Below are 26,087 nucleotides of genomic sequence, written 5' to 3' on the forward strand. Positions count from 1 at the left end.
TGATTTCCCCATTTCTCCTCCTTCCTCATTCTAACAATCAATCTTGTCCTCACTAGTTCTGTAACTGTTCCTGCCAGTGTCAAAACTTATTCTCCGGTTAACTTCACTAACCCTGCCACAATCAACGGCTTAGATATTATGCATTTATTCTCCAGTTAGGTGTTATTACATGTTCGTACAACACGTTTTCTGTGCTACTTACAGAATAGAACCTAGGCAGCTGTTACCAGGGTCTGTACAACCGGCCGTTACTAGTGTAGCAGTCTGGCCAAAAATTTTCTATCAAAATTTCATTTTCTTCGATACACCGAGAAGATTACGTATTCTCTTTTTTACATGTTATTACTGTTAGTCGTTTATTTTCACTCTGGTAGTCTGAATCTATGGATTTTGCTGGTAATTATAACAATGCTGATCATTCACAAACCCAGTCAACCACATAAATGAACAGCGATTGGCATTCAGCCATTCGGCTTTATTCCACTAAGCTCATATAGCCCCATTCCCTTCTGTCTGCAGGCAGTTTATTTTGAGATGTGAAGGGGATTCCCCTGGCAGAGACACAATGTACACTATGCACACATTCAAAAATTAACTTATGATTCATTCAGAAATGAACTTACAATATGTTCAAAAACCAACAGGGATGCTTTTCAAAATCTATGAATAATTGATAGACAAGCATGCGCTGGATACTAGGCGCTTTGTGAAACTAGGTTTTTTCCTGAAGAATATGAATTTGGTGCCCCCACCCCTGAAATTGCCGCCTGGGGTGGATACCCCAGTTTGCCCCCAGTGAATCTGGCAGCTTGCGCGTGCCAGTAAAATTTTCCGGGTAGCATCTTGCTGCTACTTCTTATACAGCTAACAGCCACACTTCTATAGCCAGAAGCAGGAGAAGTTACTATAAATGCGTGATTCAACTGTGCATGTGCATGAGCCCCCTTGTGACTGCTCAAACGAATCTAATATAAACAGTTGTGACGACACGCTCATTGGAGTGAGACACACGAGACATCGGCCTCGCATCAGAGGCAATTTGTTATTATGAAGCATTGAACAGTCTTCGTAAAGCTGTTGACACATTTTGCTGTTGGCAGATGCTCATATGAGCACTATGTTTTGTTGTTATATATGGCGCATTTCCTTTGCAACTCAAGCTTTATCTTCGTGTTTTTTTTTAATCTCGTTCATGTTTTATTGCTGCAATATTATTCTACAGTAGTAGGATACAGTAACATCCTGTGTTAGAATATTGTTTCTTATGTGTCAAAATTACAAAAATTTAACTGAAAACTAAAATAAAAAAAATCCCAGAATTCCAAAAAAATTCCCGGGTTTTTCCCTGTTTTCTCCCGGATGAAAAAATTCCTGGGTTTTTCCCGGTTGTCCTGGGTGATATACAGCCTGTAGTCACACCAGTATAAGAGGCCGAATAGTGTTTACTTACATAACGGCTGGTACACAACATATGTTGTTTCAAAGATGGCTCTCCCTTGTTCAGTATATGTCTTGCTAGCTACGGGGCTGGTGTAGCTGTTGCTAGGTGGGTGCAAAGGGCAAGTCTTACAGCGGGGACAACCACAGAGGTAGGAGCCACAGGGTAGGAAAACGTGTGTGGAAGTAACATAGGGTCTGACAAGAATGTCTCAGAGATTGGGAGGGTGATAAAAAGATATTCTATGTGGGGTGACAAAATGTCAAACAGAATGGATCAAAAGGTACTGGCAGAAGTAAAGCTGTGAGGACGGGGCGTGAGTTGTGCTTTGGTAACTCAGTTGGTAGAGCATTTTCCCGCGAAAGGCAAAGGTCCCGAGTTCGAGTCTCTGTCCGGCACACAGTTTTAATCTGCCAGGAAGTTTCAGAATGGATCTCATTCCAGGGCATGATTTTATGAAGAATAGCCTTGTCAAAATAGTTTATTTATAAATCTTCAAGACCATGATATTACTAAGTAACAAGAGGTGTACTCTTAAGTTTTTTTTTTTTTCCAGGGTCAGGAATACCAGAATTGAACTGGACAGCCCAAGAAATCTGCTTTTGAACTAGGGTCGTGGAGTAATAATGTCCAATGAAGGCTGAGGTGAGAATGGTAATTTATTGCTATAAAGAGTCTGCATCAGAACAGATTTGTTTGCCTTGAATGCTAAGGCTGTATGGGAGGAAATATTTGACATGAAAAGGATGGCAACTGTCAAAATGTAAGTACTGTTGTTTGTTAGTGGATTTAATGTGGACAGAAGTGTGTAGCTGACTCTTGGACAGGATGAGGTCAGCATCAAGGAAAACGGCATTGGACCATGTGAAATTTGATTGGGAGAATTTATTTAAAGGTTGAAAGAGTTTTAACAGGTCACCCTCACCATTAGTGAATATGGAAAAGAGTGATGAATGTATCTAAACCAAAGCAGGGCCTGAAGGCCTATGGATCCCAGGAAATCCCCCTCCAAGTAACCCATAAAAATGTTGGCATAGGAAGCAGCCATCATGGCTCTGACGGTCATGCCCCCTATTTGCTTGTATGTCTGCCCCTCAAAGTTAAAGTAGTTGTTCACAAGTACAGTGTAGTTTAAAGTGAGTGCAAAGGACATCATAGGTGTTCAAATGTCTAGCAGCAGACAGCCCATGTAAATGGGGGATGTTGGTATAAAACCTTGTACGTGGGGGATGTTTGTGAAGAGAGGTGGCATCAATGATGACAAGCAAAAAGGTGCGTGACAGGTGGGGAATGGACACAGATTTCAAACAATCTGTGGGTGGTGTCATTAATATAACAAGGTAGTCTTTGTACTCTAGTTCGCAGGTTTTGATCAATGGAGGCAAATACAAAATTCAGTGGGTACTTTGAAGCCAACAACTATGGGATGGCTACGATGATTGGGTCTGTGAATCTTAGGAAGAAGGTAAATGGTTGGGGTGTGTGGTTTGAGTGGGATAAGGAGCTCTATAGACTCGGGTGTTCGTCCTTGTCAGGGGACTGATATTTTAATGAGGGACTATATGTCAGTTTTATCACAGGGATGGACTCTTGATGGCACACACTGTACATAGAGGTATGAGACAACTAGCTTAGAGCCTCACTTACATACTCCTGTTGGTCAAGTACCACAGCGGTAGGTCCTGTGTTTGCTAGGAGTTCTGCGGTGGTCAGGTTAAGGTCATGTAGTAGGGACCTGAGGAAGGGCTGTAAAGCAATGCTGGAGATTAGGATTTTGTGGAAGGGTTGTAAGGGATGATTCCGAGGTAGTGGTGGTGAATAATTTTGAGATCGTGGTCAGAACTGTTCAAGGCAAGGTCCAGTGTCAAGTTTACTGTTGGAAAGCTTTTGGGATTGAGTTGCAAAGTGATATTTCCAGTTGACATTATGTGTGAAGGAAAGTAGGTCCTCCATCAAAGCAGCATGATTAAATGCAGGCTTAGGGTGGGACATGGGACTCATGGATAATACAGGTTACTCAGAAGATGAGATTGCCTTGGATGAGAGGTTGAGAACACTGTACTTTGGTAATTGGTTCTTGTGTTCATGAGTTATCATTGATCTAGGAAGCAGTGTTGAAGACGGGGGGATGTTAAGGAGGTTGACCAAACTCAGTTTGTCGGAGAGGAGCAGTTGTCGATGGTGTGGCTATTAAGGAGGTGGCGGGGGACAGGAAGGGAACACTGTTGTTCCATTAAACCTACTAACAAACAACATTACTTCGTTTTGACAGTTACCGTACTTTTCATGTCAAATGTTCCCTCCCATACAGCCTTGGCATTCAAGACAAACATATTTGTTCAGATGTTAACTCTTTATAGCAATGAATCACCATTCTCACCTCTTCCGTCACTGGACACAGTTACCCCACCAGCCTTGGGCAAAAGCAGATTTTCTGGGCCATCACATAGAGTACATCTCTTGTCACTCAGTATTATCATGGTCTTGAAGATGTATTAACCAGCTACTTCTACGAGGCTATTGCTTCATAAAATCATGCCCTGAAATGAGATCCATTCTGTTTGGCATTCTGCAACCACACCCAAAATAACTTTTTGTCACTCTCCCAATCTCCACAACATCCCTCTCAGACCTCATGTTACTTCTGCACACCTTTCCCTACCCTGTGGCTCCTACCTTTGCGACTGTCCCCATTATAACACTTGCCCTATCCACTCTTCTACTACCAGCTATACCAGCCCTATAAATGGCAAAACATATACTACATAAGGAAGAGCCACATGTAAAACAATACATCTTGTGTACAAGCTGTAATGTAAATAAACACTATTTGGCCTCTTACATCAGTGTGACTACTACCAAGTTTATCGGTTAGAATGAATGAGCATAGGCGAAGGGTACATGGTTTCAACACAAAATATCCTGTTTTAGATTACACTCTACAGGATGACATTCATGACCTTGTTGCCTGTTTCACCGCATGCCACCTGGATTTGTCCCCATGACACCAGTTTCTCAGACCACAGCTGGTAGGAACTGGTGTTATCTGTCCCTGGTTCTTGCCACCTACCTGGCCTTAATTTACCTTAATTCCATTGCTCTCATCATTCCTTTTCAATAACTGTTTCTTTCTTCACTCCTTTTTGGTTTTTTATATCTTTTATTTTTTGACTTATCTGTTTTTCCCTGGCTCCCATTGTTACCACATACAATATCCCATGCTCAAAAACTCCCTCCCAACACCATAAAGAATCCAGAACCTAAACAGACCTGAAACACAGTCATGAACCTTTCCTTCAAAAGCCTTATCCCCACAGAAGTGTCAGTCCTTTCCAAAAGCCTCACCTTTTGCCCCAGTCCCAAATTCAATCATGCAGGACTTGCTAAAGACCTTCTCTCCTTTCCCAATACCCACAGTGGAAAAACTTTTTCGCCACCAACCAAAGACAAATGCTGGACTCTTCCTGACTCAGTTCACTCCTCCATACAACTGTGATCCACACCCACTGCCCCAAAATTAGCCCCCGTTAACTTTCCAGAATTTCTTAAACTCAAACCTTGCGCTACCATCATTCCCCAAATCTCTCAACATTCAAGCTAACCTTACCACAGAAAGAACCACAGTCCACCACATAGAAACTGATCAACCTTACAATCCTACCTGCTGACAAAGGGTCCACCACATAGAAACTGATCAACCTTACAATCCTACCTGTTGACAAAGGGTCCACCACTGTTGTTTTGGACCACAAGAATTACATGGCAGAAGGACTCTGCTGGCTGTCAGATTCATTCACCAGAAACCCTGCCACAGTGACCCAATTCTAGAAATCCAGCAGGATCTCCAGGCTCTCCTCAAATCCTTAGACCCAGTCCACCTCTCTCTTCACTCCTACTGTTCCCCACACTCCTACCTTCTACACACTTCCTAAAGTCCATAAATCCAATCACCCAGGATGTCCCGTTGTGACCAGCTACTATGTCCTCACGGAGAGAATCTCTGACCTTGTTGAAAAACACCTTCAGCTTATTACCGAAAACCTATCCTCCTACATAAAAGATACCAATGATATCCTCCACTGACTCTCCACAGTTTCTGTTGCTTTACCACATGGTGCCCTGCTTTTCATTACTGATGCCACCTCTCTTTACATTAACACCCATAATACCCATGGCCTTGCCACTATTGAGCACTACCTTGCCCATTTCCCGACGGATTCCAAACCTACAAACTCCTTCCTACTCACCATGACTTTGAGACGTCACCCACAATTGCTTTTCCTACCTTACCTACAAACAAATCTGGGGTATGGTTGTGGGCACATGAATGGCACTATCCTATGCCAACCTATTCCTGGGCCATAGCATCTTCGTGGTCTGGATCTAGGATGAGGACGCCCTATCCACATTTCTCCAGAATCTCAACACCTTCTCCCCCATTTGCTTCAGCTAGTCCTCCTCAAACTAACAAGCCACCTTCCTCGATGTTGAACTCCACCTCAAAGATAGCTACATCAGTACCTCTGTCCATATCAAACCTACCAACCACTAACAGTACCTCAACTTTGACAGCTGCCACCTTGGTCATCCCATCCTTGTATAAAAACAGATCTCCCATGCCATATCTCTGTCAACCACCACCTCCAAAAGTCACACTGTCTAGCCACAGTGGAGCATTCCCCTCGTGATGCAGTACCACCCAGGACTGGAGCAACTGAATCATATTATCCATCAGGATTTCAGCTGCCTCTCATCATGCCATGAAATAGGATTGTCGTACCTATCTTCATTCCCACCCCTCCCACTGTGGTATTCCATCACACACCGAACCTACACACATGCTCGTCCATCCTTAGACAACCCCTGCTACCAGCCCCTTATCTCAGCATTCATATCCCTGTTGCACACCTAGATGCAAGACGTGTCCCATACATCCTCCTATCACCACCGCTCCAGTCCAGTCACTAGCATCACCTATCTCATCAAAGGCAGGCTACCTGTGAAGACTAGTCGTGATTTACAAGCTAAGGTGCAATCACTGTTCTGCATGCATGATCCATCCGTGTGAATGGCCACTGACAAACTGTGGCCAAGAAACAGCTGGATAATTCAGTTGCTGAGCACGCTGCCCAACAAGACTTTCCTCATTTCAATGACTGCATCACAGCCTGTGCCATTTGGCTCCTTCCCACCTATGCCAGCTTTTCTGAATTGCACAGCTGGGAACTCTCCCTACAATACATCTTAAGTTCCCATAATGCTCGTGGTCTCAACCTCTGTTAGTCATTGTCCTTACCCACCTATCCCCTTCCCTGTTCCCATTCCAGCACTTCACAGCCCTCTATACCACCAACACACCCACAGTTTTTTTAGTTCTCTCCTTTTCCTCTGCTTCCTCCGATGCGCCCTCCATAACCTCCTGACTGCACCTAGCTGCTCTACCCTCTACACTCGCATAAGCAGCACTTTACTGTCCCACACCCCTAACCTTTGTTTGACAGTCTTTTCGTTGTGTCTATCTGTGACTCAATATCTTCGCTATATGGGGAGTAGCAACTAGCCTTTTCATAATATTGATATTATTACATAAAACACCCTCAGCTTTCCACTCTTTATTTAGTTATGCACAATGTTTTGTCAGTAATCTCTGTCTTGCATGTTGTACCATCTTCTACCTTGAAGCTCTCAAGTTTTCAAGTCTCTTCTGGTGCATTCTCCAACAATCAATCCTTCCTTCTCATCACATAACCTGGGGCTCTGGGCAATTTCTATGAACTCTTCCCATTTTCTAGACCTCACCAACGTTTTCCTTCATCCCTCTCTTTCCCTTCAACCCTTCTGCCAGAAGGAGGAGCCACTAGCTCTGAAAACTTGCAAACATCGGTAGCCATATAGTGAATGTGTTTCCTCACACTACCATTTGATGAGTAGACTTTTATCTATCCAATTAAATTATATTTCCAAAAATTGATTATTTTCGTTGCTAGAAAATCACTTGCAGGGTATAGACAATTATAATAATACTTAATATTTCTGTATGACTTTTAAACTATTTAAAACTGTTTCTCATATCAGTTGGCTTCTTGTGGAAGTGATAGTTTTCCCTTGTCTTATTCAATGTTGCATGACATTCTATTGAAAAGGAATGAAAACCCTATTAACGTGTTCTTCATGAGTGCTGTATGTTTGTCACCTTTCTGTCCTTCTAAAATACCCATCGTCAGGGGTTCATCCTTGTATTTAAATTTCAGTGAACATCATTGCTGAATGAAATATGCTCATGCAGAAAGATCAGGGGTTGATCTTCTCACAGTAATATTTTGTGTCTATAATGTGTAGTGAATATTTTTCTCATCCATATACACTATGATACAAACTTTTTTGTATAAAATATTTTATATTTACAGCTTTAAAATGTTTTTTTTTTTTTTTTGTTTTGTTTTTACAGTTTAAGTCCTTACAGTTTTGATGTGTCACCATCATGTACAGACACTCCTCAGGTTACACATGATTCAATACCAGTTGGTGCTATTCCATTGTTTGCCACGTCTGCACCAGAGTATCAGGAATCTGTGTCACGTGTCATCAACGCTGCAAATGGTGTCTACCAAGAATTTCTAAAATCTGAAGAAGGACAAGGATTTTCTGGGCAAGTTTGTTTTATTGGTAAGTTCTTCTCCAGAATATATGTATGTTCATTATGATAAGAGATTTAGCTAGTGCACCAGTGCGAGGAATTTATCCTCCTTATATGCTCTTGTGCTGTGTCTGTTGCTTAAGTTGTGAAACCATTTTACTAAAATTTTCTTAGTCTATGAAGGTTATTGTTTTTTTTTTTCCACTAACATTTGACTTGTGGCATTCTTCTTCAGAAAAACTCCACTATCTCAGAATCTGTACCTAAATATCAAGACAGAGACTGTTAAATCCCCCCACAAATGGGATGCAAAAGCTTACATGAGCATGGAAATGAACATGTACATGCTTGTCAATGTGTTCTGCAACTGCATCACTCTCTAATGTCAATTGTTGGTTATGTCTGGTGTGTGCACCAAAGATATTTGGCTTCTGAAAATGGTCATTCATTAAATAGCTGTGTTAACTTACTCAGCAATTCTCAAGGATGTGTGGAGAAAAACAGTGTGCTTTGGCAGTGTAAAAAGATTCGAAGGCTCTTAACACATTGAAAACAGATTTCTAAAATGTTCCATTTGGTTCTTGACAAAATACTGATGATAAAATTTTTTATGAAGCAAATAGAGTTTAGAAAATTCAAAATTTCGTGACCTTTCAGGTATGGAATATAGATCCTCAACACCACATATGCTATGTATGTATGTACATTTCGAATGTGATCAAAGTTCATATTCCTACCTTCTCCATTCTTTCCAAGTGTAACTAATTTTTTAAACTATTCTTTTGCACTTGCAGATGTGGTAGCTCTTAACCATCACCACACCAGTTCTCAGTACATTTTTGCAAGAAGTTGTACACAAAATTGTGTGTTACTTTTTAAAATATTTTTGTTGTTCATGAATTCTAATACAAAAACTGCCAAATACAGCACCTAAGCTGTATTGCATTATGATGTTTGCTTAGTTCAGCTTGTAACATAAAAAGTGATCTTCCATCACATTGTTTCATGTTTTCCAGCACATTACTGATCTCTGATGGGACTAAATGTATTTTTCATATAGGTAAATGATTTTGAAAGTGAAATTCAACATTATAATGACACAAAACTTGTCCCACTTGATGTCCAGATTAGCTTTAATGCCTGTCTGGCAGAAACTTGTCTATGCTCTACTTTAAATAGCATGATCTTGTGTTAAATCCTGTCTCTTAATCGTCAAGTTGGTAGTTTGTGTTTAGAAAATAGTAAATATGATATTAAGATGTCAACACTTGATCTTGAAAGAAGGAATGAACAAAACAATTTAGGTCCCTTAAACTAGGCTGCCAATTTCTTATCCTAACCACTCATTGACTGACTTCAGTAAACTCCATAAGTAAGCAAACACATTGTTTGTCAATAAATTCAAGAGGATTTTCATTAAATTGCTGGAAGTTATGTGAATCACATAAATTTTATCAAATGTGTAATACAAAGCTGTCATTCAGATTTTGAACTTTGTGAAATAATAAATTGTGATTACATTAAATATTTTTAATATGAGATGTCCACAAAAGCAGGATTGGTGAAACTCTCTATAGAGCCACAAATTAAATGAGCGGAGATTCTGGGGCATATGTGAGATAGCTACTCATTGTGGACAAAATAATCTACTGAAGATTAAAGCTGCTGTTACAAAAGACTCTTGGTGAAATTAAATGTGGGGAAGGGGAGAAAGAAAACATGTTCTGTTGCAGCTCACAGTGGGACAAAATGAACTGGAAATATAATCCTATTTTTCTGATGTTTCTGCAAAACTTTTTCTCAGGGAAATTTTTATTTTTTGTATAGAAGTTTTCGAAATGTGGTGCTACAGAAGAATGCTGAAGATTAGATGGGTAGATCACATAACTAATGAGGAGGTATTGAATAGAATTGGGGAGAAGAAGAGTTCGTGGCACAACTTGACAAGAAGAAGGGATCGCTTGGTAGGACATGTTCTGAGGCATCAAGGGATCACAAATTTAGCATTGGAGGGCAGCATGGAGGGTAAAAATCGTAGAGGGCGAATAAGAGATGAATACACTAAACAGATTCAGAAGGATGTAGGTTGCAGTAAGTACTGGGAGATGAAGAAGCTTGCACAGGATAGAGTAGCATAGAGAGCTGCATCAAACTAGTCTCAGGACTGAAGACCACCACCACAACAACAACAACAACATCAACAACAATTAAGATGTTTCACTTGGGCATATGATATTTAAAAAGGAAGGAGGTAATAGTGATCTTGTTGCAGTCCTCACAACTTACAGTGCACACAGTATGCTTGGCAATAAGAATAAATTAGTGACACCTATAATCCATTATTGCAGTGTAGCATTGTACACTTAACAGTTGACTACGTTGATTACATTAATCAGAATTAGATAAATTCGAAGACAGTCAGCAGACTGCTGTCTGAGAAGAAACACTAGGAGATACTTTTTGTATTTCCCAGTTTAGATCATAGTTTGTCATTATTAACTTTTGTTGATTACACTTACGTAATAAATCACATGATTCATTGGTCTTGCAGCTCATGTGAATTGCCTGGTACTACAAATGGAAATAGTTGGCAGTAGCATAACTTGAATAATGACTGTGTAAACCACTTTATGTGAGGCAGACATTATTCACTTGTTTAAATGTCTGAAGTAAAATTTAATAGTGATAAATGGGTGCCACTTAACACAGATCACAAACAACCCTAGTTGTAACATGAACCTGTTCATGGAATAACTGGTGTCTTGCAGATTCATCACTGTTTCAGTTGACTGTGAAGCTAAACATATTCACCTGTGGACAGAAGTGAGACTAGGCTGCCAGCTGATTGGCCTCATATTGGCTGGCTGGAAGGCTCATATGACCTACTGGCCAGAGATGAACCTTTGGTGGCTTGGCTGTACAGACAATACAGTCTACGCGAGCATAGCAGCGGATGCTAAGCTAATCTGTAATAAAACATGAACGCCCCCCCCCCCCCCCACACACACACACAAAATCATGTGCATGAATGATTTTCCAACCAACTCTAGATCAAACTCCTTTTTATAAAGAAGCAAGAAGCAGGAGAGATTAGGTAAAGAGATTATCATAATGAATATTAGCTTTGGCTTGGGACTCTGATTAATTTTGGTTAGTATTATTTCTTCCAGTTCAGGCAAAGAACCTCTGTATCCAAAATCTGTTAGTTTTCATCACTGGTTCTGTGCAGCTCCTTGGTAAGCACTGAGTAAAGTGGGCACAGTGGTTAAAATGCTGAACTCTCATTTGGGAGGTTGGCAGTTCAAATCCTCGTATAGCGTTCCAGATTAAAGTTTTTCATGGTTTCCGTACATCGCTTAAAGCAAATTCCAAGGTGGTTCCTTTGAAAAGTATAAGGTTAATTTTGTTCCCCTATCCGAGCTTCTTCTCCATCTCTTATCAAGCACATCATGGTGAAGAAATTAAACTCTAATCTTCCTTCCTTTCTTCTTCAGTAAGTAGATAATTTACATCTGCGATAGATTGTAATTTCATTTTTAAAGACTATTTTCTATATAGATGCCCACCCAATTTGCCATTCATAAGGTGTTTTTTGTTTGTTGGTTTTCTCTCTCTCTCTCTCTCTCTCTCTCTCTCTCTCTCTCTCTCTTACTAAGCAATCATAAATTGTAATGTGAATTTTCTTGGATTTAGTCTTTACTGGTGATGCAGTGTGCCTCCATTCAGTTTTTTATTGTTTTGATTGAGGTGTTTCATAAGCTCCCCAAGTTTTATGCTTGGTTACTATCCTACTTAAAAATCATCATCATCTTTGTTTTAGCTCATCAAATAGTAATGTGCATTGCTCACATCCTGTTTTTTGTGTTGTTCAGTAGAGTTTTTGGCCCCCAACGAGCACACAGTTTTCAAAAATTAAGGTCTTCAGAAACTTTTCATGAAGAGATGATCTTCACATTTGTGGAATGTTCTGGGAAAGATAGGACCTGTAAACTTATTGTTTTTCCTTAGAAGTTAAACTGCATACCCCATTTTTTCAGTAACCGACATGGACACCCACGTCCTCATCATCATGCACATGGTCATGTCCTTATCATTGAATGACTCAGCACTTTTCTGCATAAACCTAACAAATCTTTCTCATTGAAGGTCAACTGGTTTAATATTTTTTGCATTTAGGCTACAAAATACAGATCTAATCCCACAAGTGGTGGGATGTTTGACAAATTTCTCCATCCTAAACAAGCACTATGCACCATAAACAACACAAAGAGGACTCAAAATGGTGTCGTCTCCTTCTCCTTAACTCAAAGTACCACACATGCATCAAGCTGCTGTTGTAGCACTGCCATTGAAAGAAATACATGTGGAACTCACTTTCAGAACGTACCTCTTACGTTCTGTGGTCACACTGGGAATCCCTTTATTGTTTTTGTAATGCCAGCTGTTTAATGCAGTTTCCCATGCCAGCTGTTTAATGCAGTTCCAGCTAACAGAGGATGTAACATCAATGTAGTTCAGCAACTCAAGTTTTTTATGTGTGTTGTTATATGATTAGTCTATGTTAGAAATATAGGAAGAAGGCAGTCTCTTCCCTCCTGATTTTAATTTGAACTTTATTACCTTCTCATTTTCCTTGTCACCTCTTCTATTGTTTATGTTGCTCCATCTAGGCACTGAAGTTTCTTCAAGCTTGTAGCTTGAATCTTTCACAAGAGCTTTTGTTCACCTTGACATTAATATATTACTGATGCTTGTTGTGAGTAAAGCAATTTGTGCATTTTGTTTCATCTAATTTATTTATCACCACTGCCACTTCTCGTAGCAATTGAGAGACCAGCATCTATTGTTCCAGAACATCTGAAGGCACTGGCAACTACCATGGAGTTACAGAAAATTTTTGGCGCACTGTTCATTTTCATCAAGTAATGTAAATAATTCAAAGTTTGTTGTAACTTTCTCTTTCTGTTAAGAGCTTGACAGCATTTTCTGTTCCCATCATTTGCTTTAATATCATCTTAAAGTGTATTTGGAACAAATCAATAACTATTGATAAATGAATAAAACAATCATTCTTCCCTTTTTCTGCCTCTTGGAACACAATGAATATAAAGGTGATGATTAGGTTCTTGACCTGATCGGAAAGGTTTCTTTTCAGTGTGTGTGTGTGTGTGTGTGTGTGTGTGTGTGTGTGTGTGTGTAGATTATGTTCCTTCACTTTCTCATAGAGTGCAAGTTTTGCTGACGAATCCAGGATATTGGCCCAAATTTTGGTGGTGGGGGAACTGTGTGTGTGTGTGTGTGTGTGTGTGTGTGTGTGTGTGTGTGTGTAGATTATGTTCCTTCACTTTCTCATAGAGTGCAAGTTTTGCTGACGAATCCAGGATATTGGCCCAAATTTTGGTGGTGGGGGAACTTTACATCACCCCCCTCTCCTCACCTGGCCAGTCGAATTGTGATGAAAATTTCTCAGACCACCAGGCTTAGAACTGGCTACCTCTGAGTCAAGCACCACTGATTATGTATACATTTATGACCTCATTGGAGGTGTTATAAAATACACTAGCTCACTGATATTAATTATTTGCATGAAAAATTTTGTGTTTCTCTTATTATTAGCAGAAGCGTGTCTTTGAAGTGTATTTGTCAGTGAAAGGTTGTCTGATGTTGGTAAATATAATTATATCTGATAGAGACACAACACTTACTCTGAGAGTGATTGAATGAAAACTTTTAAAGTTCCATAAAATTTTGACAAGTTGTGTAGTGGAGTTGGTAGGGGGCAGCAGTGTTTCTTGAAGTCAGAAAGTGACCGACAGGTGGCAGAGTGATGCTACAATGCAGGAGAAGGGAGTACCATCCACGATAAGATGGCCATCCTGCTGTCAGCATGTATCACAATTGAGAAGCTATCCGTGATGTGTTATTTGTTTAGTGAAGGTGTCAAACCAAACAAAATTCATTGAAGAATGACAGTGCGGTACACTGATAAAAGTTGGTCACTGCAACAAGTGTACAAGTAGTGTAAGAAGTTTAAAAGTGTTGTAACTTTTGTGGAGGATGCAACAAGATGAGCAAAGGCTCACCGCATAGTGACAGCAAGAACATTGCATTAGTGGAGGAGCTTGTAAAGGAGAACAGACTCATAACTCTGAACGAAATAGCCACAAGTTTGAAGATTAGTATTGGTTTAGTACAAGAATGTTGTTCAAAATATACTGCACTTTAGTAAGTTGTCTGCAAGACAGGTGTTGCGTCAGTTGATTGCCGAATTGAAAGATCATTGTGTCAGTACCTGTGAAGAACTGTTGTATCATTTCCACATCAAAGGTGATGCATTCCTGGGAAAAACTATTACGGGCAATGAGACTTGGGTACACTATCACCAACCAGAAACAAAAAGGTTGAGCAAGGAATGGCACCGCAGCTCATCACTGAAACAGAAACCTTTCTGCAGTGAGCCATCTGCTGGAAAAATCGTACTCATTCTCTTCTGAGATGGAGTAGTTTTGGAGCATTACATGGATAAGGGAATGATGGTAACCAATACTTCTTATTCAGACATGCTGAAAAATCAACTTTGCCCTGCAATCAGGAATAATCGACAAGGATATCATTCTGGGAGTATTGTTATGGTGTAACACCACCTGACTCCATACAGCCCGTAAGACAGTGGAGACCATTCAGAAATTAAATTTGCCTTTGTGGTACAGCCCCCTTATTCACCAGAGCTCACTTGTAATGACTTTCATCAGTTAAGTGCACTCAAAAAGCAATGGGAGGCAGGCATTTCAGAGGTGATGAAGAGATGAAAACTGAGGGGGCATGAGTGGCTACACACATGACCAAAAGAATTCTTTCATCAGGGTAGCTGTGTACTCCTGATGAAGCAGAGGAATACGTGCATTCAACATCAGAGAGAGTATTTTGAAAAATGACATGTAAGTTGTTTGTTCATTGGTACAGTACAATTAAGAATATTATAGCACTTTCATTGGAATCACTCTTGTATTATGCTACATTTATCTGGGCACTGCCTGCCAAATACACCCAATCATAGCAACAAGTTAACAAGATAATGTTTAGAATTGAACTGCAGAGTATGATTGTGGATTAAATATAGTGACATTGTTTTAGAATCAAATGTAATGGAACCTCATTTGTATGAAATCAATATGTATGAGATCTATAAAAGTACCTAATTTTTTCCTTACATTGTCTGTTTACAGGTGATGGTGTGGGGTCAATTCTTGGTTTTGATGCTTTGTGTCGTTTTATACATTATCAATCTCGGCATGATAGTGAGAATAGTATATTAGATTCAGAGTATCCACAGCAAGTGGAAGATGCCATTGACAGTGCAAAATCCAGCAACCGACAGGGAGGAGCAGATGGTGACAATAGTACAAATGTGGATGTTTCCTACTCAATAAGCTGCTGTCTGCTCCTGCACCTCGAAGACGATCTTCTTCAGCAAGGTTTGCTCTAAAACCACATATTTGATGCTCGGAAATTGGAAAAGTTATTTAGGAAAAAGTTAATTACGGTTTCATTTTTTAAATTTCTGTGCCAATGTGTATGGTAAGTTCCAAATCGACCAGAATTTTCCAGAATAGCATGAACTTCTGTTATCGGCAACAAAAGATCAAAAAATGTAGTGTACCCATTGTGTACTCCTCTTAATCTTCAGTAAGTTATGTATTACCTATTTCTTTCTGCAATCATATCCCCTTTAGCCTTCATCATCCAATACCTTTGCTTTCAAAATCATTATTCTGCAACTTTGATTTTGGGATGTATCTGCCAAATTAAGTATAAAAATCAATTCAGGTTGGAATATTAACAGTACTCTGAAAAAGATAATTGCTAGTCATTGTAAAGATGACATGTTGAATTGCAGACGGGCATGACAGAGAGACTGTTATGTATAAGTTTTTGGCCAAACCTTCTTCAGAAGAGAGAATTTCACACACATTCCCACAAGCAAGCACAGCTCCCACAGGGCTAGAAGTGGCAGGACAAGACTGCCAGGTTCAGTTTTGGGAGGCTGCGGGGGAGAGAGAGGGAGAGAGAATGGGTAGCATAAAGGAGGAGCAGAGAACAGACCAGTGGATGTGCTGACTGAGAGCAGCACATGGTGAGGGTGAGAGGAGGCGAATTGTGAGGTGGTGACAGGATGGGGGATGGGGGCGGGAGAAAGAGGCGTAAGAGTTGGCTGGAGATTGTGGGAACAGTAGGTTATGGTAGGTTGGGGCTGGGATGATTTTGGGAGAGGAGAATGCATTGCAAGGGTAACTCCTGTCTGTGCAGTTCAGAGAAGCTGCTGGTGCAGGGGAGGTCAAGATGGCCTGAGTCGTGAAGGAGCCGTTGAAAATTGAAATAAAGTTTGTTGTGTACAGCTGCACAGTGTACCATATGGTGGACCACTTTGGTCATGGCCACAGTTCGGCAGTGATCATTCACACTGGTAGACAGCTGGTTGGTAGTCATAACAGTATAAAAAGACTTGAGTAATGATTGCAGCAGAGGTAGTATATAACATGGCTGCTTTTACAAGGATAATCCTTTGACAGGACTGGAATGGGAAGTGCTGGGTGGGTGAATTGGCTGGAAGCGCAGGGGTCTTCCCTGTGGCAACAGGTTGGGATTGCAGTGGCATAGGGATGTTCCAGTATGTTATGGAGGTTTGATGGGTGATGGAACACCACTTCAGAAAGGATAGGAAGGATCTTGGGTAGGATGTCCCTATGTCCAGGGGATGACGATAGATAATCAAAGCCCTGATGAAGCATGTGGTTCAATTGTTCCTGTCTGAGGTGGTTTAGGTGACTTAGGGGGCTCTTCTTTCTTGCTGGTTCTTGGAAGTGATGAGAGGATTGGGAGTGTGTGGGGATATGGCACAGAAAATCAGTTTATCTGTTTGTGGACTAGGTCTGGGGGGATAGTGCCTGTCTGTGAAGGTCTTTGTGAGACCTTCAGCATATTGAGCATGGGAACTTGTATCACTGCAGATACACCATCTTCAGGTGACGAGGCTGTATGTGAAGGATTTTTTGGTGTGAAAGCGATGACAGTTGTTGAAAAGCAGATATAGTGGTGGTTGGTGGGTATAATGTGCCCAGAGGTGAGGATGGAACTCACAGAGATGAGAAGGTCAGTGTCCAGGGTGGTGGCATTCTGGGTCAAGTGAAGTGGATGGGAGAGAAAGTGTTGAGATTGTGAAGGAATGAGGGTAGGATGTCCTGGTCCTGTGTCCAGATCATGGAGATCTATATCATCAATGAACCTGAATCAGACCATGGGTTTTCAGTTTTGTGAGGCTAGAAAGGTTTCCGCTAAATGCCTCGTAAACAGGTTGGCATAGGATGGTTTCATACCAGTGCTCATGGTCATGCTGTGGTTTTTGCTAATATCTTACCTTCAAAGAAGTAGTGGCATATTATTATATAGCTACTAGGCGTATGAGGCATGAGGTGCTAGGTCTGGAGTATGAAGGACATTGAGAGAGGTAGTGTTCAGTAGTGGATAAATGATCATGGGAATGATGGATGTTGGTGTACCTCCCTGTCCAGTGAGGAGGAAATGGATTCAAGGAATAAGTTCCAGGAAGGGCCTATGGCTTTAAGGAAGGGTTCTATGTTATGTTGGACTTCTGGGATGGGATAACTGTGGCAGAATTTATAGGAGGTATCAGACAGTTGACAGAGGCTTCTGGCAGTTAGTCACTGTGATTCATAATGACAGTGGTGGAACCTTTGTCTGCAGGTAGGATGATAAGGTCAGGATCAGTTTTGAGGCTGTGTATGGCTGTCCTTTGTTTTGCTGACAGGTTGGTGTTTTGAGAAAGGATGGGCGGAAGGATAGTGAGGAAGGTTGGAGATATGGAATTCCTGGAAGGTGACCAGCAGGTAGTTGGTTAGGTGTGAGAGGGGGGAAGGATCATGGATCATAGGTTGGAACTGGGAGAGGCAGGTATCTTTGTTGGGACTAGGTTGGCTTTGGCTGGAAGGAGTGGTGGCAGGTAAGTGTTTCCATTGCAGGGATCTGGAGGAGGAGAATAGGTCTTTAACAAGTCCACTGTGGTTAAAATTCAGTATGGGGTATGAAGATGATGCCTTTCGATGCGACTGAAACTTTCCTGGGGTGTGGATTTTGGTGGAAAGATTAATAACGGTGTTCTGGGATTATTTCAGCTTTGGATTTAGTCGACTGTTGCGAGTTTTGTGGGATGTGCCAAGTTAAAAAGTTCAGCTAGGCAGGGTCTGGGTGCTATGAGGAGTTTACAAAAAGGAACACTGTGGGTAGGACAGGGGTAGGATAGTGGTGGCTCAATGTGGCAATAGGAGGTTAGCAGGCCGAATAACTTACGGATGTGGTGTCTGGAATGCTCTTCTAGGTGCTGGAGTGCAAGGGATTCAATTTCAGAGATGTTATGTATGCAGCAGGGATTGCACAGTAGCAGCATCTTGTGGAGGGAATATATGTGGTTTTGGGATATCTATGCCTTGGAGATGTATTTTTGCAGTACCAGGTTTGTGAATGATAGGACTGCTAGAATCTGAATAGGTGAATGTCATTGTGAAAGGAAGGTTGAGATCCAAAGAAAGGATGGTAAGGTCATTGTGGGGGTGGGATGGTTGGGGGGGGGGGGGGGGGGGGGATGGGTGAGAGAGATTCCTTGGTTAAGGCTATATTTAAGAAATAGGATGTGGGACTGGGTTTTATCCAGGGAAGGGATACTTTTCTGAACTGGTGCATTATTTGAAATTAGGAACATCCTACCCACCTCTCCTAAAGTGATGTTTAATAGCCCACCCAACCTCCACATCATCTTGGTTCTTCCCTATGCTACTCCAACCCCAGCCTCTTGCCATGGGGACCATATCCCTGTGGAAATCCCAGGTGTAATACCTGCCCAGTCCTCCCACCCAGCACTTCCTGTTCCATTCTTGCCAAAGGCTTATCCAACCCCATCAGAAGCCACGCCACCTATGAAAGCAGCTATGTCATATACCAGCTCTGCTGCAATCATTGCTAAGCTTTTTATATTGGTATAACTACCAACCGGTAATCTACCACGATGAATGGCCTCTGCTCCTCTCCCTTCTGCCACCCATTGCCTGCCCTTTCCCTCCCCCACAGCCTCCCTTCACTGCACCTGACCATGCTATACTACAACCCCCAGTCCCCAAAGGGAGTGCTGATTCCTCTTCGCCACTCATACCGTGCCATTTCTCCCCCTTCCCCTCCTCACTCCTGTTTGTTGCTCCCATTAATGCATTTCTGTTGTATTCAGGCTGCAGCAGCCAGAGATAGCAGTCATGTATGTGTGAAGTATGCTTGTTTGTGTGACTTGTATGTGTTTTTCTTTTCTGAAGAAAGCCTTGACCAAAAGCTTATATGTAAGAGCCTTTTTGTCGTGCCCGTCAGCAACTCAACATGTCATCTTTACGGTGAGTAGCAATCTCTCCTTTTCATAGTATTGTAAATTTCAAAAATAATAATTCTCTTAATTCACTGTGGTTTCTTCACTTTTGATTATTTGCCATAACAGTAATATGTGAGCTTTCATATAGAGGTAAGTTTATTATTACAAATTTCAAAAGAAATGTTACCTTCTAAATGTGACTGATGATTCAGAAGGTAAAATAATTTGAAGTGGTACTAGTCACTTTGAAAATAATAACACTGATATCCCCCATTACTAATGAAACTGCCATTTGTAAATAATTCCTTTCAAGTGTTCTGGAAAGTGTATCATACTGACACGAAAACTTCAAAACTCTGTTGACTGTAGGTAAGCTAAAGTCAAGTCAGGCTAGTTTACATCATACTAATTGTGTTCTCTGGATCTTGCACAAAGGAGCCTCAGGGATGTGGAAAGAAATAATAAATGTAGATTTAACTGAAGTGTGTTGCTGTAGAATTATGTAACTTCATGAAATGTTATGGCGTGCTAATATTAAATGCACCTTAATTTAAAACAGCATATACTTTGGCATTAAAGGAGACTACTCACAGAAAAGCAGAACCATTGAGTCATTGGTAGGCGCAGACACCATGTGTCTGCACAGGCGAGCAGTGCAGTGACAAAATCACGCACAGTGCGGAATGCAGGGAGCACGTCTTTGTAACAGCGAAAGGGTTAATGCGGCCATGGTGGCTTTACTTCATGAACTGCGCACTCCCCCCTAAACGTAAGCTTGCAAACTAGCTATACTATGGCGCTGCTTCTATTGGTGCGTGCGTCGTGTGCAACTGGCAACGCAGCAGTCTCCCGCGTCTGAGCGGGCATGCGCGAGCTGCCAAGATAAAAGAATTGAACTATAGTGCCCTGCAGTTTCCCGAGGTGGTTTTGCTAATTTTTTTGTATCCATTATTTAGGGGCTTCTTAGTGAAATTCTTTCTGAGGCCTTGCACAGATGGCCTTCCTTAGGTGAATTGAGATACTTGATCATTAAGTGTAAGCTTTTACCAAGGCTTTGACAGCATTTAGAGCACCAATATTATTGGTGAGTGCAGGGGTTCGATGAGACAATCTCTGAATATATGGAATGGGTTCAAATGGCGGTAAGGGCTCTTGATATGAAGGTTACTGAACGTGACTCCATCCTGGTCATAGTCCAAGGGATGAGACCCGAGGATTGATCACATATTTAGTTTGTTCATGAACCGATCTCATATACCGAGTTGAGTCAACTTGTTAGTTCTATTGAGGTGCTTAGTTTTGCCGATGAACACCATTGTGCAAGCTCATTGGATGAAAGATCAACATCTGTAGTAATGGAGCCTAAGCGAGGAGTTGTTCCTTTTCCTGCCTGTCATCAATGTTTTAGGTGTGGTGTTACCGGTCATTTGGTTTGTGACTGTCCACATCAGCGAGCAGCTCGTTCTAGTAAATGATGTCAGAAGAGAAGGGACAATGCTTCCAAGAATGGTCCACCTAAGGGCTATGCCCATATTAGAGCTGTATCGGGGTCATTGCTGCCCCACTTGTGTGCTGCGCATAATCATGAGCCCTTTTGTGCCCTGTTGGATTCTGGCAGTGCCATTTCCTTGCTCTATTATGATTAGTATCTTGAATATCATGCTCTGTACAGGTTTCCTCCTTTGTCTCCTTCCATGCAGGGACGTCGGGCAGTGAATGGAAGGAAGTTACCTCTGGTGGGGGAGCTAAAGGGGAACAGTGTGGTAGGCGATTTTTCTTGGCCTATTCATTTGCTTCTAACTAAGAATCTTTCAGTTAGTTTGTTGCTGAGCTGTGCTTTGTTCGCAAGGTCAGTCTGGTGCTTGATTTTGCAAGTAATATCTTTAGCTTTGCTTTTCGTCCTGCAGAGAAATTTGGATTCTGTTCTTGTCGTAAGTCTGTTCCACTTAAGGCCGTTAATATCATTTTGGTGTTTGATGTTGGTCATCTGTTTGATGAGCAGGCATCTCGTTTGCTCCAATTATTACATTATTCTCAGGTCTTGACTACTCAGTTGGTGGTTATGGATCGTATTTATTACACACTTCGTTTGATGGATGATGTTCTGGTCCAGCAGGGCCCGTAGCGCCTGTCACGTCCCAAGATGTGGATATTACGTTGTAAAATCGATGAGATGTTGAATAATGGGGTTATCAGACTGTCTACTTTCCCATATGCTTCACCTATATTCTTGGTCTCTAAGGAGCATGATAAAGACTATCCACCTGTCGTTGATTACCGCCACCTTAACCAGAAGGTGATATTGGAGTCGGTACCGATGCCTGATCTTCATAATTGTTTCAGTTGGTTCACTGGAGCACTCTATTTTTCCTTTCTGGATTTAAATCAGGCCTACTACCAGATACCAATTACTGAAGATTCTAAGCCTGTTACCACATTTGCAACAGATTGGAATCTCTTTGAGTTCAGTTGCTTTCCATTTGAACTTGCTACTGGGGCAGCAGTGCTCTCCTGTCTTTTGGATAATATGTTGGGTGATCTAAAATGTAACTGTGTTTATAAGTATAATAGAAGGAAACATTCCACGTGGGAGAAATTATATATTCCTGATGAGGCAACAGTTTGTTGCGAAAGCTTGAATTTTGTGTGTATGTTTGTGTTTGTTTGTGTGTCTATCGACCTGCCAGCGCTTTCGTTCGGTAAGTCACCTCATCTTTGTTTTTATATATAATGTGTTTATAAGTATTTAGACAACATTGTAGTCTACAGTCGTAGCTTTGATCAACACTTACAACATCTGGCACTGGTTTTAGATCACCTGAGTGAGGCGGGATTGATGGTCAAACCCAATAAAATTAAACTATGTTATGGAGAGATTTCCTTCCGTGGGCACTTGGTCTCGGCTGATGGCATTAGGATCGATCAAGAGAGCACTGTCAGCTTTAGACATTTTCGCCTGCCGTGTAATGAGAAAGAGATTGCTAGATATGTTGGAATGACCAATTATTTTCATAAATTTGTATCTAATTTTGCTCAGTTAGCCGCTCAACTTAATTGTCTACATGGCAAAAACCAAGTGTTTCAATGGGCCTCGAGTCAGCAGGCAGCTTTCGAAGCAATTAAAACTGCTCTTACCAATCCTCCAATTCTTGTTGTTCCTGACTTTAGTCAAAGTTTTATTGTCCAAACCAATGCATCCAGGGGTGGGATTGCCGCCGTTCTTATGCAGGAATTCAATGGTGATAGGCGGCCAGTTGCTTATGCCTCAAGGTGTTTGTCTGAGGTGGAAGTGAAGTATTCAGTTTATGAATGTGGATCCTTAGCTGTTTTGTTTGCCCTTGAAAAGTTCAAATTTTATCTAGAACATTGGGAATTTTTACTGGAGACTGATAAAACAGGCACTGTGTTAGGTTTTGGCCAGACCCAGAAAAACTGGTAGGGTGGCTCACTGGGTGGTCTGTATATCGGCCTCTCATTTCAAAGTTTGCCATACATGTGGCGTTGACAATCAGGTCTCTGATGCCCTCAGTTGGATGTTTTCTTAGGAGGAACAGGAATCCCTCCATTCTGAGGAATTTATTGTGGCCAATGTCCTGTCCAAGATCCCGGAATTATTTAACGACATCAAGGAGAAGCAGGAAGAGGATCCCAGATGGAGCGCCATTAGGGAAGCTATTCTTTCCAGAAAGCAGATGCCTGGATATGTTATAAATAGAGGCATCTTGTGAAAGCGGGTTGCGAAGACTGGTCAGTTTATGATTTGCCTCGCTCAACATTTGGTACATCCGGTTTTTGCTTATTTCCATGATTCACTTGTGGGAGGTCACTTGGGAGTTGCTAAAACTGTTGCCAAGGTTAGTCAACAGTTAACTTCACCCTCTATGAGTCGGGATATTAGGAAGTTGGTAAATAGCTATCAACTCTCCAAAATTAGTAAACCTAATAATAGGTTACGGACAGGGCTTTTGCAGTCTGAAATGGAAGAAAATCCCATGGACAAATTGTTTGTTGATTATGTGGGTCTTTTTCTCCGGACATGCTGTGGGAATAAGTATATATTTGTGGCTGTTGATGCTTTTAGTCATTTTCTTTGGCTTCTCCCCAGTCGGGGGGGTTACAGCTAACCTTACTGTCTAGCATCTGACCAGAATTTTTGGGATCTTTGGGCCACCTAAAGCATTAGTCAGTGATAATGCTCCCACATTTACATCTCACCAGTTTAAGCAATTTTGTTTTAGTAACAGGGTTCGTTATTTCACCACTACACCTTGTTACTTATTAGCCTTCTTTCGCGGAACAGGTTAACCATAATGTGAAGGTGGCTCTTGTTATTTAAAATTCCCATTCTCCATCTAATTGGGATCAATCCTTGCCATGGTTAAACTTCACTTTGAATTCCACCCGCCATGAGTCTCCTAGGGCTACTCCTGCCTCATTGATGTTAACCTATCCTTTGAATTGTCCACTCACCAATTTATGGCATATCAACGATCTCTTGCATGAAGTCATAGATTCCCACTCGATCAAGAACAATTGGGAGAGTGCTAGAGCCAACACTCATCGTCGGGAGGCACTCCATTACAATTGTGGCTAACGCTCCATTCAGGGAAAGGTTGGGGATACAGTTTTTGTTAAGAATTTTAATGTTGGAAAGTGCTTCCGGGCCCAGGCTGATGGGAAGTTTGCACCACCCTTCCCCGGTACGTATTGTATACAGAAGATTTTAAATCCCGTCAACCTCTTGCTTAAGCACTCTCTTACTGGTAAAGTGCTTAAGGTTCATGTAAATTACATTAAGCTTTAAGTTTGGTAATCTCTTGTTACCACCTATTGTGTGGTTTCGGCGGGGGCAGTTGAAACGTAACGAAATTTATCCTTTCGCTTTTGTAATTCCATGCTCATTAGCACATTTTCTGTTACAAATGCACTGTTTTGGAAATATATGTCGTAGTGAATGGTAGGTCATTCCAGAGAGTATGACAAATTAAAATACATAAGAACAAATATTTAAAATAACTTATGCCATCTGTCGAGAGCACCTGTCTAACTGACTCACTAGCAAAACAGGAAGGTCAAATCCCCTTAGTAGAATTTTTACCATCTTCAGTTGGTTTACTCATTGCCGAGTGTTGTGACCTTGTTTCTTCATTAATTTCTTAAGTAATTAAATCTTCAACCAAACATCTCCATCCACAGCAATTTTAATCTCTTCATAATGTTACGGGAAGTGGTAGGGTGGTAATATTGTTTACTTCATCCAACTATATATTTGCTGCTGCTGGTACTGCAAACTGCTGAAAGCAAGGAAAACTATAGCTGTAAATTTTCCTGAGGGCATGTAGCTTTACTGTATGGTTAGATGATGATGGCAGCCTCTTGGGTAAAATATTTGGGAGGTAAAATAGTCCCTCATTCGGATCTCCGGGTGAGGACTACTCAGAAGGATGTTATTATCAGGAGAAAGAAAACTGGCATTCTATTGATCAGAGTGTGGAATGTCAGGTCCCTTAATCGGGCAGGTAGGTTAGAACATTAAAAAAGGGAAACGGACTGGTTAAAGTTAGATACAGAAGTGAATTAGTGAAGTTCGGTGGCAGGAGGAACAAGACTGCTAGTCAGGTGAATACAGGATTATAAATACAAAATTACATAGGGCTAATGCAGGAGTAGGTTTAATAATGAATAAAGAGAATAGGGAAAGATACTACAAACAGCAAAGTAAATGCATTATTGTAGTCAAGATAGAAACGAAGCCTGTGCCTACCACAGTAGTACAAGTACAGATACCAATTAGCTCCGCAGAATGATGACGAGATTGCAGAAATATATGATGTGATGAAAGAAATTATTCATATAGTGAAGGGAGGTGAAAATTTAATAGTTATGGGGGACTGGAATTTGGTAGTAGCAAAAGGAAGAGAAGTAAAATTAGTAGGTGAATATGGACTGGGGGTAAGGAATGAGAAAAGGAAGTCACCTGGTAGAATTTTGCACAGAGTATAACTTAATCATAGCAAAACCTTGGTTTAAGAATTGTGAAAGATGGCTGTATGTGTGGAAGAGGCCTTTGGACACTGGAAGGTTTCAGATAGATTATATAATGGTAAGACAGAGATTTAGGAACCAGGTTTCAAAAAATTCCCAGGAGCAGATGTGGACTCCGATCACAATTTATTGATTATGAACTGTAGATTAGAACTGAATAAACTTCAAAAAGGTGGGAATTTAAGGAGATGAGACCTGGATAAACTGACAGAACCAGAGGTTGTAGAGAGTTTCAGGGAGAGCTTTAGGGAATGACTGACAGGAAGGGGGGAGGGGGGGAAGAAATACAGTAGAAGAAGAATGGGCAGCTTTGAAGGATGAAATAGTGAAAGCAGCAGAGGATCAAGTAGGAAAAAAGATGAGGACTAGTAGAAATCCTTAGGTAACAGAAGATACATTGAATTTAATTGATGAAACGAGAAAATTTTAAAATGCAGTAAATGAAACAGGTGAAAAGGAATACAAACGTCTCATAAATGAGATCGACAGGAGGTGCAAAAAGACTAAGCAGGTGTGGCTAGAGAACAAATGTAAGGATGTAG

The 26,087-nt window shown here is 41.1% G+C and overlaps 1 protein-coding gene across 1 annotated transcript in view; it reads left to right on the forward strand.

The window, feature by feature from the left end:
* LOC124798491 (protein retinal degeneration B) overlaps positions 1-26,087 on the forward strand; it is a 565,476-nt gene that overhangs the window by 397,426 nt on the left and 141,963 nt on the right. The window contains 3 exon segments of the mRNA XM_047261931.1: positions 7,887-8,104; positions 15,302-15,496; positions 15,499-15,550. Of these exon segments, the coding sequence (XP_047117887.1) occupies positions 7,887-8,104; positions 15,302-15,496; positions 15,499-15,550 (465 nt within the window).

The sequence above is a fragment of the Schistocerca piceifrons genome, chromosome 1 (assembly GCF_021461385.2).
Source record: "Schistocerca piceifrons isolate TAMUIC-IGC-003096 chromosome 1, iqSchPice1.1, whole genome shotgun sequence".
Taxonomy (NCBI): Eukaryota; Metazoa; Arthropoda; class Insecta; order Orthoptera; family Acrididae; genus Schistocerca; species Schistocerca piceifrons.